At 43.5% G+C, this 18,030-nt stretch overlaps 1 protein-coding gene and 1 long non-coding RNA gene across 14 annotated transcripts in view; one reads left to right on the top strand and one right to left on the bottom strand.

Moving 5' to 3' along the window:
- LOC307215344 overlaps positions 1-18,030 on the bottom strand; it is a 551,858-nt gene that overhangs the window by 476,205 nt on the left and 57,623 nt on the right. The window lies entirely within an intron of this gene.
- The window catches only part of CASK (calcium/calmodulin dependent serine protein kinase), a 134,758-nt gene that overhangs the window by 69,363 nt on the left and 47,365 nt on the right, over positions 1-18,030 (top strand). For all 13 annotated transcript variants that reach the window (XM_079974496.1, XM_079974500.1, XM_079974492.1 and 10 more), the window contains 5 exons: positions 293-395; positions 1,183-1,358; positions 3,224-3,346; positions 4,202-4,285; positions 5,315-5,414. In XM_079974496.1, coding sequence (XP_079830622.1) covers positions 293-395; positions 1,183-1,358; positions 3,224-3,346; positions 4,202-4,285; positions 5,315-5,414 — 586 coding nt within the window. The remainder of the gene's footprint in view (positions 1-292; positions 396-1,182; positions 1,359-3,223; positions 3,347-4,201; positions 4,286-5,314; positions 5,415-18,030) is intronic.

The following is an 18,030-nucleotide window of genomic DNA, read 5'->3' on the forward strand; positions in this document are numbered from 1 at the left end:
GCTTTCAGCTACCCCAATATCACATGCCAAAACAATGGTTCTATTCAGCTGATGCATCCATTAATGTCAACTGACATTCTTTCTAGCCTTAATACCATTACCAAATGTGTGTTGTATTTTTGTGAATACCTAAAGCCTAGCTAACTCTGTTGAAGTCCTACACCAAGAATACTTTGCCATTTATATGGTGCTTGTGATTGTTGTAAAGACATAAGCCTATTTTCTGTTGTCATAATGTTTTGTTTATACAAAAATTTGTCTTTTTAAATTAGAGGGGTTTTTGTCATTTCAGCCGCACTGTGTGCTACTTGCCTCAAAGGAAAATTCGGCACCTGTGAAACTTGGTGGTTTTGGTGTTGCTATTCAATTAGGGGAATCGGGACTTGTTGCTGGAGGTAAGAAATGCAAGTGTTTCAAAAGAGGTGCTATGGAGCTCAAAATGGCTAATTAACATTTCAGGCACGAACTACCTAAAAACACTTTCACTTCTCATAGTTGTATGTGAGGGAGGGGTTTTTATGACAGTCAAAATGAAAGAGGATTCATGGTGAGAATGTTCCCTTCCTGAGAATTTTTTATTATTATTATTATCACCTTCCCACCTCCCCCAATGTCTTTTGACTGTCTTAACACCTTTTAAATAAACAATCCTTGAGCTACTTATTAGCCTTGCCATGAATCATGTATAATTGGGGGGGGGGGGGAGAGAGAGAGAAAAACCTTCTAGGCCTGCGTTTGAAGCCCCTCCTTAAAAGTTGCCAGTTTGCTATTCTGCTTCAATTAAAGCCAGGACGCCTGTGTTCATGTCATGTAACATTCAGTGGAGACAAAGCAAGGAGGAGGAGAGACAAAAGGAGTGCATTTGCCAGGCCCCAGGCCCAGTGGCGTAGCATGGGTTGTCAGCACCCGGGGCAAGGCAAGTAATTTGCGCCCCCTAACCCGTGGATTTGCGCCCCCTAACCCTAACCCCCAGATGTTGTGCCCGGTGCGGCCGGGCCCCCCCCCTGCACCCCCCACGCTACGCCACTGCCCAGGCCACTGAGATCAGCCAGGCTTCTTGTGTCATGGGTGTTACTGCACTGGTAGAACTGTTACAGGCCGCCATGTCTTTTTCCAAGTAGAAGCTGCTCAGATCATAGCTCCATCTTTGAAAACTAAAGTCATTTTTGTATTTTCCTCCAGGACGGGTAGGAACGCCTCATTTTATGGCCCCAGAAGTAGTAAAAAGAGAGCCATATGGAAAGCCTGTAGATGTGTGGGGATGTGGAGTGATCCTTTTTATTCTGCTCAGTGGTTGTTTGCCTTTTTATGGAACAAAGGAAAGATTATTTGAAGGCATTATCAAAGGAAAATACAAGGTACGTTATAGTAATTGCTTTTCTCAAGGAAAAGGAAGTCTGCATTTTTGTAAAATGTATTTTGATGCATTAAAATATCAAAAAAAAGCCTGGAGTTTGTCCACATATGAATGAATCAGTCTCCTGAACAGTTGTACTCTGAGCATACAGAACAACTAGAGGGGTAGTTCCCCTCTCCCAGCTCCAAGTTCAGGAAGGGGGCTGGGACTTGTCATGGGCATTCACTATGAAAGGACCTGTCACACTCATCATGGATACTTGCCACGAAAAGCACAGCAAGTGAGTTTGCAGACCCCTGACCTGTACAGTCTTCATCCCTAGTCATTTGTTGTTGCATTATTTCCCCTGATCCTGCTGGTAAGCACTGAAGTCTACAGTAGTGCTTCCCTTCCCCATGGCACTGGAAGTGTTGTTGTTAGCCAGGTTAATGTGCCATAATTTTTAAAGAGCTCAAATAAATCCTCTTAATGTGTTCACTTTTTTAAAAGGTCATTGCAAGTATTGAGCCTTCTTACAGTACTGTACCTCCTTTCTGATTTTATTAATTGGTTTGTATTTTTGGAGTTGCAATCATATATCATTTGGTAACAATGACAACACTTTTTACATAAAGTTGGTGGCATTAAATCACATAAATTAAAGCATATTAAAATCATTCTGTGGGTAAGCTGTCCTGTGTTTCCTTACTACTCAGTTCTTCTTTTGTAGAAAACATGGGGGAGCTAGAAACCACATAGTTTCGAAATCACAGTGGTTTAACAATAAAGTCTAGTTTACAGTTTACAGTTTCATTCAAAACTGACATTTGAAAACTCCTAGTACCTGTTTTCAAAGCCAAATACTAGGTTTTAGTTTATAGTTCATCAGCTGGGGAGTCTCTGCTCTTTTTAAAGAAGAGCAACAAAAACACTTTCTATAAAGTGATTCTGAACCATTTTTAAATATAATAAAAACTGCACAAAGCTGGGTGTTTTCCATCTGTGGCTTGCTGAAATTTTCTTTACTTTGCAGGGAATTAAACCATCTTTAGTTAATTGTCCTTAGTTTGCAGGAGTATTGAGTGTGTATGTTATATTTCAGTGGCGGTGTATGTGTACACTTCAAACATGCACACACAGAAATCAGAAACCTGAACTTAGGTAACAGATTCCATTGGAAAAAAGCTGAATTATGTAATATGTACATATTATTTGTATTGAACACATGCATACATACATACATAATTATTATTATTTATTAGAAACTAGCTAAATATTGCATGCAAATATGAGTAATGAAACCCTAATTGCTCTTTTCTTTTCTGGGGGAATACTTAACCTTTTCCCTACCCCTCACTTTTGCATACCAAATCCTGTTACTGCTGTTACTGTTTTCAGTGCATGAACTTTCAAATACATAAAATATACTGTTGGAGTTCATGAAGGAGAGAAAGTGACATGGGTGGGTGGGTGATTTGTTAAATATCTTATACCGTAAATCACCACCACCTGAACTGTCTTTTATTACTTTTTTTTTAATGCCCTTGAGAGAGTTTCTTTATATGCATTGTACATAGTGTTAAGTTAGGCCCTTGCTGCTGAGGTCTAAGATCGGTTATTCGGAAATAAATAGAGAAGTATTTTGCAATTACACTGTTTCAAAGTGTTCAGCACTTTTAAATATTGGAGAATTCAATTGACTTGATCTGGTAGATTACTTGGTGAACTGTTTTAGTTCTTACAAATGTAGTTGTGCAGTAATCTGCACAAATGTTTTAACTTGGATTGACATTTCCAGCTTTTTAGCAATCTACAGCATGCTTCTGCAACTCTTGTTGTAAAGACCCCTGTTATGTGCCTTAGCTTAACTTACTGTTTTTGACCTAGATGAATCCAAGGCAATGGAGCCATATCTCTGAAAGTGCCAAAGATTTGGTACGACGTATGCTTATGCTGGACCCAGCTGAAAGAATAACTGTTTATGAGGCACTCAACCATCCTTGGCTGAAGGTAAGCAGTATAAATGGTGTAAAAGAACAGCAACTCTCCAAATCTGTCAACGTTTATAAATCTTGGTAAGACTGTTGCTAACTCGTGTGAATTGATACCAAGCCCTCAGATGGCATAATAATAATATAATTAAACAAAACATTATAAAAATATTTGCGCACATTTAATATTTGAAGCCAAAAGAATAGAAAAAATTAAAATGTCAATGTTCTAAACACTGTAGAAAAATACACAAAATAAAATAAAAAGGGTTTACTTCCTGCCTAAAAACCATCAGGGATGTGACTAACCTTTTTTCATAAGGGAATCTGTAATTGTGGTCTTGCCACATAGAAGGTTTGTCTCAAACTGTCAAAAGGCACCCAGGGATGGATTCTAAGAGGGTATTTTGTAATGTTCCAATATTTGTCAAAAATCTACAATACCACCCTTAATTATTCTCTTCTGTTTATCTGTAATTTCACATTCTTGTTCCTAACTTTATGGCAGCAGTGAAGAACCATTTTATTTCAGGGGCATTTAGGGTCCTCTGAGTTGCTACTCTGAGCTTGTGTTTTTCTGTTTATGGCTCCTTGGTTTTTTTTGTGTGTGTTTTGTCTAATGGTTGTTATTAAATATTTTTCTAAATGATTATGAGCTATCTCAAGACACTTTGTGAGAGATAAATATCTTTAACAAAAAAGAGAGAGAGAGGGAGATTCCTGAGAACTGCCCTGGCTCAGATTGAAACTTACAAACATACATTTTTCAGGGGATTTTTGTTTGTTTTGAACATGTGTTTGAGTTAATAGCTTACTCTTACTGAAAACAGTTCTAAATGATATCAATTCATTGTTTCCAATATTTTATTTGTAGGAACGTGATCGCTATGCATACAAGATTCACCTTCCAGAAACTGTGGAACAGCTGAGGAAATTCAATGCAAGAAGGAAGTTAAAGGTAAAGAAAACAAGCAAACTACTTATATTAAAATATACCAAAATAACATCTTCATGAAAAGAATGTGGATAGCCTCATAATTTGAATTATTTAAATTGGAATAAAAGAATTAGGAACAATGAAATCCACATTGCCCAAGTACATGCAGTATTTGCAAGCTGACGTCACTAACTTGCATTTCAGCAGAGTGAAGCAGTAATAGGCCATTTATGCAGTCTCTGAGTGGGCAGCAGTTGCAGCCTGTTGCTGCAGGCCCTCAATGCAACGGAACCAAAGGCCTCTCCATTGTGTGGCCAGCTGCTGGGGAGTTCCCCCACCAGTTGCAAAGGAGGGTGGGATAACCCACCTTCTCCTAGTTTTCGAATCAGCCAATCAGAGGGCCAGAGGGCCCGGCTATATAGGCCACTTGTGCCCAAGTTCAGGACTTCAGTCAGCTGAAGAACATATTACTACAGTGGTACCTCAGGTTACATAAGCTTCAGGTTACAGACTCCACTAACCCAGAAATAGAGCTTCAGGTTAAGAACTTTGCTTCAGGATGAGAACAGAAATCGGGCTCCGGCGGCGCAGCAGCAGCAGGAGGCCTCATTAGCTAAAGTGGTGCTTCAGGTTAAGAACAGTTTCAGGTTAAGAACGGACCTTACCTTTGGAACGAATTAAGTACTTAACCTGAGGTACCACTGTACTTGGAATTGTGCTACAGAGAATAAAGCTTAATGGTTACTCTGGTATTGCACAATCCTTTGTTTCAGTCATAAACACTTCACAGAAGTAAAAAACTTTAAACCAGTTTCTGATTCAACTGATTCACCCTAGAATGACTATTAAAATATCCACAGAGTTCGCTCTGCAAAGGTGTGTTGAATTCATAGGTGACCATTTGAATACACGTTACAAGTAAGTAACTATTTTTGCTAGTGCTAAATTTAGAATCCCCATTGGCCTTAAAATGATGGCTTTAGGATCTATAGTATTGGGGGGAACATTACTGATAGTGCACTTTGTGACTTTAGCTTTTTGTTTATTCAGGGTGCAGTACTAGCAGCAGTATCAAGCCACAAATTCAATTCTTTCTACGGTGATCCCCCTGAAGAACTGCCAGACTTCTCTGAAGACCCTACCTCCTCAGGTATTTCTATTTAAAAGAATATTACTCTAGTGACTTTCGGTCAGACGTATTCTAATTGTGGGTGGTATCCAACAGAGCACTTCTGCTAAAACCAGAATTTCCGCTTGCACAAGAGATATTTTCATTGGGTGTCAGACCACCACATGGGTGACTATCGCCACCTGGTCTTCAAAGCAGGAAATGTTCAGAGTGAAGCAGGATTGATGTAATAAGATTCCCAAGGAGCTGAACTCAGTAGTCTAACTGCCACAGCTTAAAAAAAATACATGTTTGAAGAATGTTAGAAACAGCAGAAGAGATTCCTGCTTTGTCTTCCTTAGAGATAAACTTCAGCTCAGACTAGGAAGTAGGAACATAGAAAGCAGCCTTAATTTATGTCAGACCATTAGGACATCTGGCTCAGTATTCCCTATACTGACCAGGAATGGCTTTCCAGGGTTTCAAACAGGAATCTTTATCAGCTGTCCATGGATATTCCAGGGCAGTGGTTTTCAACCAGTGTGCCATGGCACCCTGGGGTGCCTTGAATGATGGTCGGGGTGCCATGAGCAACACTGACCTCTGTCCCTTTCCTTCCTTCCCTCCCTTCCTCTGATGCTCTCTCATGTCTCTCCCTCCCAAAGGCCTGCACAGCTGTTTGTTGCAACAGCCCTGGCTACAAGCTCCACATGTGAATGGTGCCTCTGGTGCTGGTCAGGGGGTGCTTCCCAGGCCTGTGGGACAGTGTGAGGAGGTACCTCTTTGGGGCATTGGGTGCAGCTCAGAGACCAGGGGTGGCAGCTGCAGCTGCCCAGAGGACTCCCAAGGAGAGGGGAGAGAAGAGGAGACTTGAGAGAACACTCCACAAGGGAACGTGTTCGAAAAAGGATGAGAAGCTGCCAACTCTGAAGGCAAGGGGTGACATAACTGGGTTTCTGAGCCCCACAGGGGTGCCACAGAAAGAATGCAGTTGGTCAAGGGAGCCATGGACCCAAAAAGGTTGAAAACCTTTGTTCCAGGGGTTAAACCTGGGGTTGGTTGTAGTATATACTCTGCCACTGAGCTATGCTTCCCAATTCGTATTGGGAGCAAGAAATCTATCTCTGTCCCAAGTCCTCTAGCAAGTGCTGTGGCAGCCTATTAGTTCAGTTAACTCAAGTAAAAGTGCTTTTGATAATGTATAAAGCTCTGAACAACTTGGGATTTGGGTATCTGAGAGAATTCCTCTGCCAGCACCAACCTGTTGAGGCTTTGAGAACAGTGCCTGTGGTCCTGCTTTTTCTCCCTCATGTTAATGTTATTCACAGTGTGGGGACATAGGATAGGGTCTTCTCAGTGCTGGCACCCCAATTATGAAACACTTCCCCCCTATTAGCACAGACAGCTACTTCCTTGATGAGCTTCTGTCACCATTTAAAACTTGCTCAGGCTTATGGTGGACACAATTACCGTATTTTTCGCTCTATAAGACGCACCAGACCACAAGTTTTTGGAGGAGGAAAACTAGTAAAAAAAATAAAAACTAGCAAAAAGTACGGTATCTGTTCTCATCTATGGATCTTTACATTTTAATGCTGTCTGATTCTGTAGGTTTTATGATAATTTGATATTGTAGGATGTCTCACTGTTTTTATTTCAGTTATTTATTTTAAAGTTTATTGTTTATATTGTATTATAGATTTTTTTGTAAACTTCTTTGTGATCTTTTTCTGGATAAAAAGTGGTATGCAAGTACTTCAATTAATGAATAGTGGCTTGGGTGAGAGGTATTTTCAGTTATTTACACTGAAATTTGAAGAAGTTAAAAACAGCAAAAGTCTCTAACTTTGTTACTTCTATCATACTTCAGTAGGATTGAGGCAAATCTCTATCTTTGTCCCCAAGTCCTTTGCACCTGCTAGCTGACTAATAATAATAATAATTTATTATTTATACCCCACCCACCTGGCTGGGTTTCCCCAGCCACTCTTTGAGGTGAGTAGTTGTGGCAAGGAAAAATAGAGGCCTCCTAGTAACCCAATCAGAACCAAATAACAAAAACAATTAGGAAGAGTAATAATCCTGAGATTGATGTAACAAATGCATCCCCAAATTGTTCAGAATATTCTTTCCTATTCAGTATATTGTAAGTGATTCCCAGTTTGTATGAATTTTCTTTTTCTCAAATAATATTTATAATTTGAACATAATTAATTCAGTTAACTAATTTTACTGCATGCCATATCTTGATAAGTTGTTCTGTTACCAAAAGGGAGCACTTACTGATTACCCACCCACAAACATTATTAATGCATTGACATATTTCCTACTAGCTGTTATCTCTGATCTCTAAAATGTACTATAGTACACCGAAAGTCAGTCACAACTTTGCATAATATACATTTTCACTTCAAGATTTTTGCATTATGCACTATATTTTTCAAGAGCCATCTATTAAAGATTCAGGAAGGCTTTCTTTCTACTGGTTCCTCAATCTTAATAGAAGCAGTAGCCCACTTGCATAACTGCCCTGTCATATTTCCTGTTCTAAAACTTGCATGGTTCCTCTTATTTTCTGTACAGCATCAGCATGATTTCTCTTCCTCATTTGAAGATATCAGCATGTATTAAAGCAAAGGTTCATAGTTAGTTTACTTTGTCTCCGCATGCATCCTTGTGTCTTGAATATGTCAGGTGGAAGAGTTATGAAACTGAAGACGCCTCCTTCTCACACTAGGTTGCAGGAATGTGTTGATGCTGTATAGCTCTACTAAGCTATATTGCTATGTGTAATGCCATCCTACTGTATTATTTTGTTTTTGTTTTTCCAGAGGCAGGAAGGAGGGGCTTGAATGGTTTTTTGACACTAACTTAACTGTTCTCACTGGAGAATCCTTCAGAGGGATTTGTACCTTATTACTTGAAATAAAATAATTCAATTTTTAAAAAACGAATGTGGCATGAGATACAAGCTTATTAGTAAGGAACTTAAGAATCTTCAGTTAAGCTTTTATATTTAAATTTAACTGAAGTAGTGCTGTATGATTCTAAATCTGAGGGGAAAGGTGAAGAAGCATGATCTCGAGCTGCGAGCAATGTGCACTAAACCCTAATTCTCAGCCTTGGTCTTTTAACATTTATTTTGGGAACATAGTCTGCTTTACAAGTGTGTTGTACGGATTAGCAATGGTTTGAACACTTAAAGGCACTGTACAAATGCTGCTGGTTTCTGCAATAATATTAATTCTTCAATATCTTCAATATACTTATTCTTATAAAATTATGGAAATCAGCAGAAATGCAGGTTGTTTACTGGCAAAACTTTCAGAATGCAAATTTCAAATGGGATTCTTCTTTCCAAGGTAATATCAGTTGAATTTTCTGGAATGTGACAGTTCTGGTAAGAAATAGTTATGGTGTGTAGGGCAGTGCTTTTTCCGGGGGGGATAGAGGGGTACACACACTCCTAAACATTTTGTGAATCTTTGTACATTTGCACATGTACTGTATCTATTTTTCCCAGTTTGAACTATAAAGTGGTGATTTTCTTGAGTCAAAATGAGAGTACACCTAAACATTTTTTAATGAAAAAAAGCACTCGTGTAGGGTATAAAGCAGTCTTCCCAAATTCCAGCAGCCCTGGTCAGCATGTGTAGTGGTTTCGGATACCAGGAGCTAAAAAGAAGTATTTTTAGATTACCTGTATTTATTACTTTGCTTGTAATTATAAGAAATAATCTAAGACATGTTTGGTGTTTAGTGCTTGATACACTAAATTACCAAAATTATTTTAAAATTCTATAATTACAATCCTGCCTAAGCACTTCAACAAAAGTTTAGGATGTCATTCTGCTTGTTGTTAGATTAACAGAATGCCAGAGGAAAATTATATTTTGGTTTTAAAAGATGTCAGTTTGATAAGGTAGTAAGGAAGCAATACTCAAGATAAATAATTAACAAAAAGAGAAACAGTCACAGCAATCCTGAGATAGGACACACTGTGAAGTAACTTTAGATTATTTATTATGGATATTACATTTATTTATTTATTTATTTATTTCCTTACTTACTTACTTACTTACTTACTTAGTATACCACCCTTTATCCGAAGATTACCAATAACCCCCCTCCCATTAACACTTCTAAAAGGCTACAGAATCTTAATCAGCTAAAGCCCTGGTTACAGAGAAACATTTTTGCATGGCTCCTAAAAATATGTAATGAAGGTACCCGACAAGCCTCCTTGGAGAGAGCATTCCACAAACACAAATCCACCACATAAAAGGCCCATTCTCATGTTTCTACCCTCCAGATCTCTGGTGAAGGAGGCAAACAAAAAAAAGCCTCAGATGATGATTGCAGGGTCTGGGTCGGTTCATATGGGGAGAGGCAGTCCTTGAGGTATTGCGGTCCTGAACCTTTTAAGAGTTTATAGATCCAAACCAGCACTTTGCTTACAGATAGCCAGAGTCCAGTTCTGCGATGTATCCCACCCCCGCACCCCCCACCCCGATAATTATAGACCATGCTTCTTCAAATTATCCCAGGGCAGGTTACAAAAATATAACACACACATTACAATGAACAATTAAAATAAAAAAATCAGAAAACAACTAAATACCCTTCCCTTTACAAAAGTACATCTCCCTTAAAGCCCATAGAGTGTGAGCAAACTGGCTAGACTATTCAGGCAGACCAGATCACATAACCAAACCAACATCTGAGCTTGAACAAAAAAAGAACAGAGTTATTTAAACCAGTATAAGAAAAATGAAAAATATAAGTATAAGTATAAGTATAAGAAAAATAAGTATAAGTATAAGTATAAGGGGGGAAAAAGTATAAGAAAAATAAGAAAAGGGACGCAGGTGGCGCTGTGGGTTAAAGCCTCAGCGCCTAGGACTTGCCGATCGAAAGGTCGGCGGTTCGAATCCCTGCGGCGGGGTGCGCTCCCGCTGCTCGGTCCCAGCGCCTGCCAACCTAGCAGTTCGAAAGCACCTCCGGGTGCAAGTAGATAAATAGGGACCGCTTACCAGCGGGAAGGTAAACGGCGTTTCCGTGTGTGGCTCTGGCTCGCCAGAGCAGCGATGTCACGCTGGCCACGTGACCCGGAAGTGTCTCCGGACAGTGCTGGCCCCTGGCCTCTTAAGTGAGATGGGCGCACAACCCCAGAGTCTGTCAAGACTGGCCCGTACAGGCAGAGGTACCTTTACCTTTACCTTAAGAAAAATGAAACTGTCTTGAAAGGAAAATGGAGGGGGGTGGGGTTGGTTACAGAAAGAAATGGTCTAGGCAATCTCACTATTCTTTTTTTAGAAAAACCCATATGATTGTCTTAACAGAACTCTCATCACTCAGGAGTTTGAGTTTTATTTTTGGATATGACAAACTGAGTTTGTCACTAAAGGTTTAAGTGCTTTGATTTGCCACTAGATGGCAGAGAGAATTAACTTTCTGGGACCATTTCCTTAACAGGCAAATGTTAATGTTTACTTGTATACTTTATGCCTAAAATGATGCAGTATGCAATATTTGAAGCAGCAAAGGGGAGCCCCAAGTCCACAGGTCTAATTAGGTTTACCAGACTTCAGTCAGACCCTCTGACTGGATCCAGTTTCCCACTCCTGCTTTAAAGCACAATACTTTCTTAATGAGCTAAAATATGTATGTGCATATATGTAACATTCTTCAGTAGTGTTGTAGCCTGAATGAAAAGAAGCAGATAAATGAAACTGTGGCATTGTGGTTGACATTATTACAACAAATCTAGATGCCAATTTTGACCTTGTATCTACAGGATCTAATAATGTCAGCCAAAACATTGCAGAGTCATCTGCCAGCAATGTCTTTCTGTATTCTATGCAGGATGAACAGGTCAAACACAAAAAGTGGACACAAATTTGACATCAGAACTTGTAATACTAGAGAATATTTTGACATACCAAGACAGTTAAGACAGTCATCCTCAAACAAAGAAACTTTGGTGTTAGACTCCATCTTGAAACTGCTGGACTGCATGTCAGGAAATTCAATTTGATCAGCTGTGATTGTCACTGTAACATTAATTTTCATGTAATTATTACTGCTCTTTGTGCAATCTGGTTCCCTGTGACCTCACTCCTCTCCATCCATGCTACCCCAAAAAGTGTCTCCCAACTTGGAATTAGACTATACATTTTTTAAAGTAGAGTCAATTTCACAAAACTTTATGCCAGCATTTTTCAATCTGTGGCCCAGGGATCCCTGGTGAGCCTCAGCCCTGAAGCCCAGGTGCAGTATAAACTTTTGACTAGGCTAATGCCAGCAGCAGTTCCCTGCATGCACAGTATGTTGACATGTGTTTCAGCAGGAATTTGTTAGACAGGAAGGCTAGAGCAAGGCTGTAGTATGCAAAATTTGAGAGAATGGAGGGAAAGGAAAGAATGAGAAAGAAAGAAAAGATGCGGGTGACAGGTAAACAGTGTGCCATATGAATGTGAAGGAAGGAGTAGGATGTACTGATGGAGAAGTTAAGTGTCTGGGCCCACTGCTGTGTGTTCTGGCATCTTCTGCCCCTGTAAGGAGTTATCAACACTCCTCCACAAGGGAGATGTAGCTGTTTCTCATGGGGACCTATGTACTATTACTACTACTTCACAGACACTGAGAGCAGATATGAGTGCCCTGAAACAGTAAGTAGTACTCTGATCTGCTATGAAGTTTCCCAAGTGCTGGGCATAGCCCAACATGCAGAAAAATGGGTGCACACCTTCCTGTTCCCGGAGTGACCAGCTCTCAGTAGTAGTGGCTAGAAAAGTGTTTCTCAAACTTGGGTCCCCAGCTGTTGTTGGACTACAGCTCTCATCATCCCTGACCACTGGTCTTGCTAGCTAGGGATGATGGGAATTGTAGTCCAACAGTAAATGGGGACCCAAGTTTGAGAAACACTTAACAGCTACCTCAACACAATAGCGGAGCTTCACAGTGGTGCTTGTGTAGCTCATGCAGTTGCTGTTTGAACCTATCACTTCAAAGGTGGTATTCTTAGTAGGATTCATCCTGACCAAGAGATGTGGGCCTTTCTTTGAGACTTCTTGTGCCATATTTGCCACTGCACAGAGACGGAGTCATGCTGAAATCTGACATCTCAGGTTTACCCAAAGTCCATTCCATCTTAATGAGCCTATAGTTCTTCTAGAATTTTTCCCAAACCTGGGATTAGAATAGGACAAAGCAGTGCATAGCTTAGATGTTTGCTAGGCTTTGTCCTTTTAGTTGTCCAGGACCAGATCATCGGGAGAATCTGCCACTGTCAATTTGCTGTGGGTATGCAAAACTGAGTGAACTAGTCTCAATTCAACATTTCATTCACTGAGTGTCCATCTTCACCTCTATGGACTGGCAAAGCTTGTTGCTCTGAAACAGGTCCAGCTTTATTCCCATGGGCTGTTGTAGCTTCCACTGGGTTCTTTCAGGGAGTTGCACTACTAAATATTTGGCCCCCTGCAACATTGCAGCCCTTGTTCATCACTTCTAGCTGGATGTGAGATCCCGGACGGACACCTTACTCAGCTTTTTGCTTTCTTAGCCCTTGTCCCACCTCCAGTAAGCTTGCTACTCTACCAATATGTGTGACTGCATAGAGACTTGTACCTGTTGTTCTTTGAATGGTGTGGTGGGATAATGAGCTGCTTGTGCGTTGAAGCTGGCTCCCTCAGAGCTCACTCAGTGTAGTGAAACCCTGCCTTGAGCGGAGCCCTTCAGCATGGCTCCGTCAGTCGCTGGTAGAATCTGACAGTGGGCGTTTGCGGAAACGTTTCCAACATAAAAGCTGTTTCACGGACATGCGCCTCCTGGATTCCCTGCGTGACAGTTTCCGGCGGGGGGTGGGGGTCCTTAAAGGCTGTTCTGATACCTCCTCGCTGTTCTCACTGGAAGTATCCCAGAGCCTCCCCTCCGACTCCCTTTCCTTTGGAGCTCCCGCACTCCCCCTACTGGTTCCCTCTTCTGCTGAAGAAGAGGCTCTCCTATTCTCCTGAAGCCTTCTCACCACCTGTCCTTCCGATGGCAGTTCCCTGACATCCACCTCCCCCCCAGGGCCCCCTTCACCCCCTCCCGCCTCTTCTCTTACTGGCGGCGAGGACGGAAATCCCTGGAAGGAACTCCCCTCATCCTCCGAGGATTCAAACACTTCTAACCACGGCCTTCCGCCTCTTTCCCCCTCTTCCTCTCCTTCGTCGGAATCTGTTTCCACCTCCACTCCCGACTCTGGGAACCCTTCAAATTCCCCTTCCTCATCTGTAGTCCCGAAGTGTTCCCTCCTAAACCTTGCCACTGGTTGTGGTTTCCTTGGGAAACGCCGATGAAACGTTTCTATTAAAATCTCGTCTTTGACTTCCTCTGCCGGTACCCATGTGTTTTCTGACTCTTCCTCCCCCTCCCATTCTACGAAGTATTCCACCTGATTCCCCTTCCACCTGGAATCAATGATCCCTGCCACATCCATGTTGCGTTCTCTCTCTTCTATGACGGGTGTCCGGGTGACCTCCCTCTCATGTTCCCCCCACTCACACCCCTCTCTGTATGGCGACAGTAATGACCTGTGAAATACTGGGTGCAATTTCATGTGACTGGGCAATCGGAGTTTGAATGCTACTGGGTTGACCTGCTGTATGACCTCAAAGGGTCCCAACCGTTTGGGTCTCAATTTCTTACACCCTCCCTTGAACGGCAGTCCTTGGGTGGATAGCCACACCCGGTTACCCACCCTTATGGTTTCGCCTTCCCTCCTATTTCTGTCAGCTTGCTTCTTATATTCTTCTTTGGCTTTCTCTAAGTTGAGTTGGAGCTGACGGTGGATCGCTTCCATCTCTTCAACAAAATTTTCCGCTGCAGGTACACTCCACCTTCCCCCGCCCTCTCCTGGAAACGCCCGAGGATGACACCCATAATTGGCTAGAAAGGGACTCATCCCTGTGGACACGTTCTCCGCGTTGTTGTAGGCAAATTCTGCCAGAGGCAACCAGTCTACCCAATCAGTTTCTCTGTCCTTTACATAACACCTCAGATATTGTTGCAAAACCCCGTTTGCCCTTTCTGCTTGCCCATTTGTTTCTGGGTGCCTGGCGGTGGAAAAACTTACCTCCACATGCAACATGCTCATTAGTTTCCTCCAGAACCTAGAAGTAAATTGTTTTCCTCTGTCGCTCAAAACCCTCAAGGGGGCGCCATGCAACCTAAAAATGTGCTCCACAAACAACCTTGCGGTTTCTTCCGCTGTCACTGCATGTGAACAAGCTATAAAGTGGCACATCTTAGTTAGTAGATCTACCACCACCATGACCGCGGTTTTCCCTTTGGATCTCGGTAGATCGGTCATGAAGTCTATGGATACCATCTCCCATGGCCTTTCTGGGGTGGGTAAGGGTTCTAATAACCCCGCTGGCGCCAACCTCTCTCCCTTTGCTCTTTGGCACCTGTCGCATCCCCTGACATACTCCCGCACGTCTTCCCGCACCTTGGGCCACCAAAACTCCCTGGTAACCAACCACATGGTCTTGTGCTGCCCGAAGTGCCCCGCCGTGGGGCTGTCATGCAACTGTTTAAGCACCCGCCCTCTTAGTTCCCCACCTGGTATGTAGAGCGCCCCTTTGTAATATAGTTTTCCGTTCTTTTCCTCAAACCCCCCTGCGTTCTCACCTGTCTCCCTGAGTTCCCTAAGTTTCTCTTGGGCATATTCATCGTTTTCAATACCCTCTACCAGTTCTCTTTGCCCCACCAATGCCGCCCCACAAACCCAGTGGTCCTCTGAGAAGATATGTCTTTCTTCCGCCCCTCCTTCCCCCTCCAAGTACTCAGGTTTTCTGGAGAGAGCGTCCGCCCTGACATTCTCAGCCCCTGGCACGTAGCGAATTTCAAAATTGAACTTGGAGAACTCTTGCGCCCATCTTACTTGTCTCTGGTTCAATACTCGGGCTGTTCTCCAGTATTCTAGATTTTTGTGGTCTGTCCGCACTTGAACCTTGTGTTGCGCCCCAATCAACAGGTGTCTCCATCTCTTGAACGCTTCGTGGACAGCGAGTAATTCTCTGTCGTACACTGTATAATTCCTCTCCGACTTGTTCAATTTCCTCGAGAAGAAGGCACACGGCCTCCATTCCGACGTATTCGCTCCTGGCTGCAGGAGCACGGCGCCCACCGCTCTGTCAGACGCGTCGGTTTCCACCCTCATCGGCTGCTGCAGATCCACGTGTAAGAGTTGTTCTTCCGAAGCAAACGCCCTCTTTAAACTTTCGAAAGCTCGCTGCGCTTCTTCCGTCCAGACAAATTTCTTCTTACTGCTGAGACAATCCGTGATGGGGGCTGTTAAATGGGCGAAGTTCTTGATGAACTTCCGATAGAAGTTTCCGAACCCCAAAAACCTCTGCACATCTTTCTTAGTTTTCGGTGGCCTCCATTCCAGCACCGCTTGCACCTTGCTAGGATCCATGGCCAGCCCCTTGTCCGACAACCGGTACCCAAGGAATTCCACCTCCCTGGTGTGAAACTGACACTTCTCCAGTTTCACCCACAGCTGGTTTTCTTGCAGTTTGCTCAGTACTTCTCGTACATCTCGCACATGCTGCTCTTCATCCTCTGAGTACACCAGTACATCGTCCAAGAACGCAGCGCAGTTCTTGTACAGCAATGGTCCTAGTACGTGATTCATGAATGATTGAAATACTGCTGAACCCGCCTGGAGGCCGAAAGGCATAACGCAGTACTCAAATGCCCCCAAGGGGGTGAACATAGTGGTTTTCCACTCATCTCCCTTTCTCATACGTATCAGGTTATACGCCCCCCTCAGGTCCAGCTTGGTAAAAATCTTCCCTTTTCTCACCCGGGTCAGAATGTCATCGATTCTGGGCATAGGGAAGGTCACGGGTTCGGACACTGCGTTTAGGGCCCTGAAATCCACAATTAATCTCGGTTTGTCCGAGTTTTTTTTGTCTACAAAGAACACTGGGCTACCCCCCACCGCTCGTGACTCCCTGATGAACCCACGCTTGAGGTTTTTGTCAATAAACTCCCTTAGCTCCTGCATCTCTCTATCAGACATTGCATACACCTTGCCCACTGGCAATTGCGCTCCTGGAAGTAAGTTGATTTGGCAGTCAAAGGGTCTGTGCGGGGGTAGTTTATCTGCTTCCCTTTCGCTGAAGACGTCAGCAAAATCTGCATATTGTCGTGGTACCCCACCTTGTTCCATTGCTTCTATCTTTGCTAACGTGGCCTGAGTGCCTACTTGGCCCCCTTTTTCTGTGCAGTGTCCCATACAATGTGCTGACCCAAAGGAAACCACTCTCTGATGCCATCCCACAAGCGGATCATGCAGCGCTAGCCAGCTCATCCCCAAAATGATGGGCGCTCCTCCCAACGTGGCTATATTAAACGCTATCCGTTCCGTGTGTCTTGCCACCCTCATTGTCATGGGGACAGTCTGCTGGTCTACTTCTCCCCCCAACAGCGCCCTCCCATCAATCGTGGTCACCTGCAGGGGATTTTTTAAAGGAATGGTTTGCATCTGATGGGCGGCTGCAAACTCCTTACTCATAAAGTTGCAGGAGCTGCCTGAGTCTAATAGCGCCTTCACTTTTAGTGGGTGTCCGTTTGCCAGCTCCAGCAATACCTCTATTACAAGAGCTGGTCTTGGGGGTTCTGGCGTGGGCACATTTACTGTTCCTTGGCCTGGCTGCTGTGCCCCGTCGGTGGCAGCCAGGCGTTGGCTTTTACTTGCTCCTTAGCTCCTTCTCCCTCCTCCCCAACAGCTCCCGCCATTCCTTGCCATTCCTTTCTTTGCGGACAAACTCTGGCAAAATGACCTGGCTGTTGGCAGAGAAAACATTTCTTGGCGCCTTTTCCCTCCTTCTTCCGCCCTTCACTGGGGTTTGAAATTGCGCGCGCGCGCGCTGTTCCGATTTCCATCGGCTCTGCTGGCAGAGAAGGCTGCTCTGGCATCTCTGGAATGCGGAAATCCCTCCAACGCTCCCCTTTCCCTTCCCGCTTCTCCAAGGCTCTGGCCTCCTGGCGCGATCCTATGGCCAGCGCTGATTTAGTCAGATGGTCCATAGACTCCGCCCTGGGCCCCCGGGAAAGTTCGTCTTTCACTGCCGAAGATAGTCCTTCTTCGAACAGCATTTGTATCGGTTCCGCTGACAAATCCCATCCTAATTTATGGATCAACATGGTGAACTCAGTCCAGTACTCACGGACAGATCGGTTCCCTTGTTTACACGCCATTAACTGCCTGCGCGCCACTCCCTGCTCAATCTCGCTGGAAAACATCAGATCCATGGCGCGAAAAAACTTCCTTGTGTCCCTTAGGGCTTCATTATTGGCTGCCATTAGTGGCCTCACCCAATCTTTGGCCCCGCCTTCGAGATGCCCAATCACATAAGCAACCCTCGAATCCTCATCAGGAAAATCATCAAACTGCAGATTGAGGGCATATTGCATCTCTGTCCTGAAGGCTTGATAATTCCTGGGATCACCCCCAAACTTCTGCACCAGTCCTGGCACTTTCCTCGAGAGCTGGGCGGCTTTCCCCTTTTCTGCATCATGAGCCCTCCTCTCCTCCAGCCTCGCCGTTTGCAGAGCTAACTGTACCTCCAACATCCTGTACCTTTCTTCCAGGCTAGGA

This window comes from Podarcis cretensis, assembly GCF_951804945.1.
Source record: "Podarcis cretensis genome assembly, chromosome: 4".
NCBI classification, from domain to species: domain Eukaryota; kingdom Metazoa; phylum Chordata; class Lepidosauria; order Squamata; family Lacertidae; genus Podarcis; species Podarcis cretensis.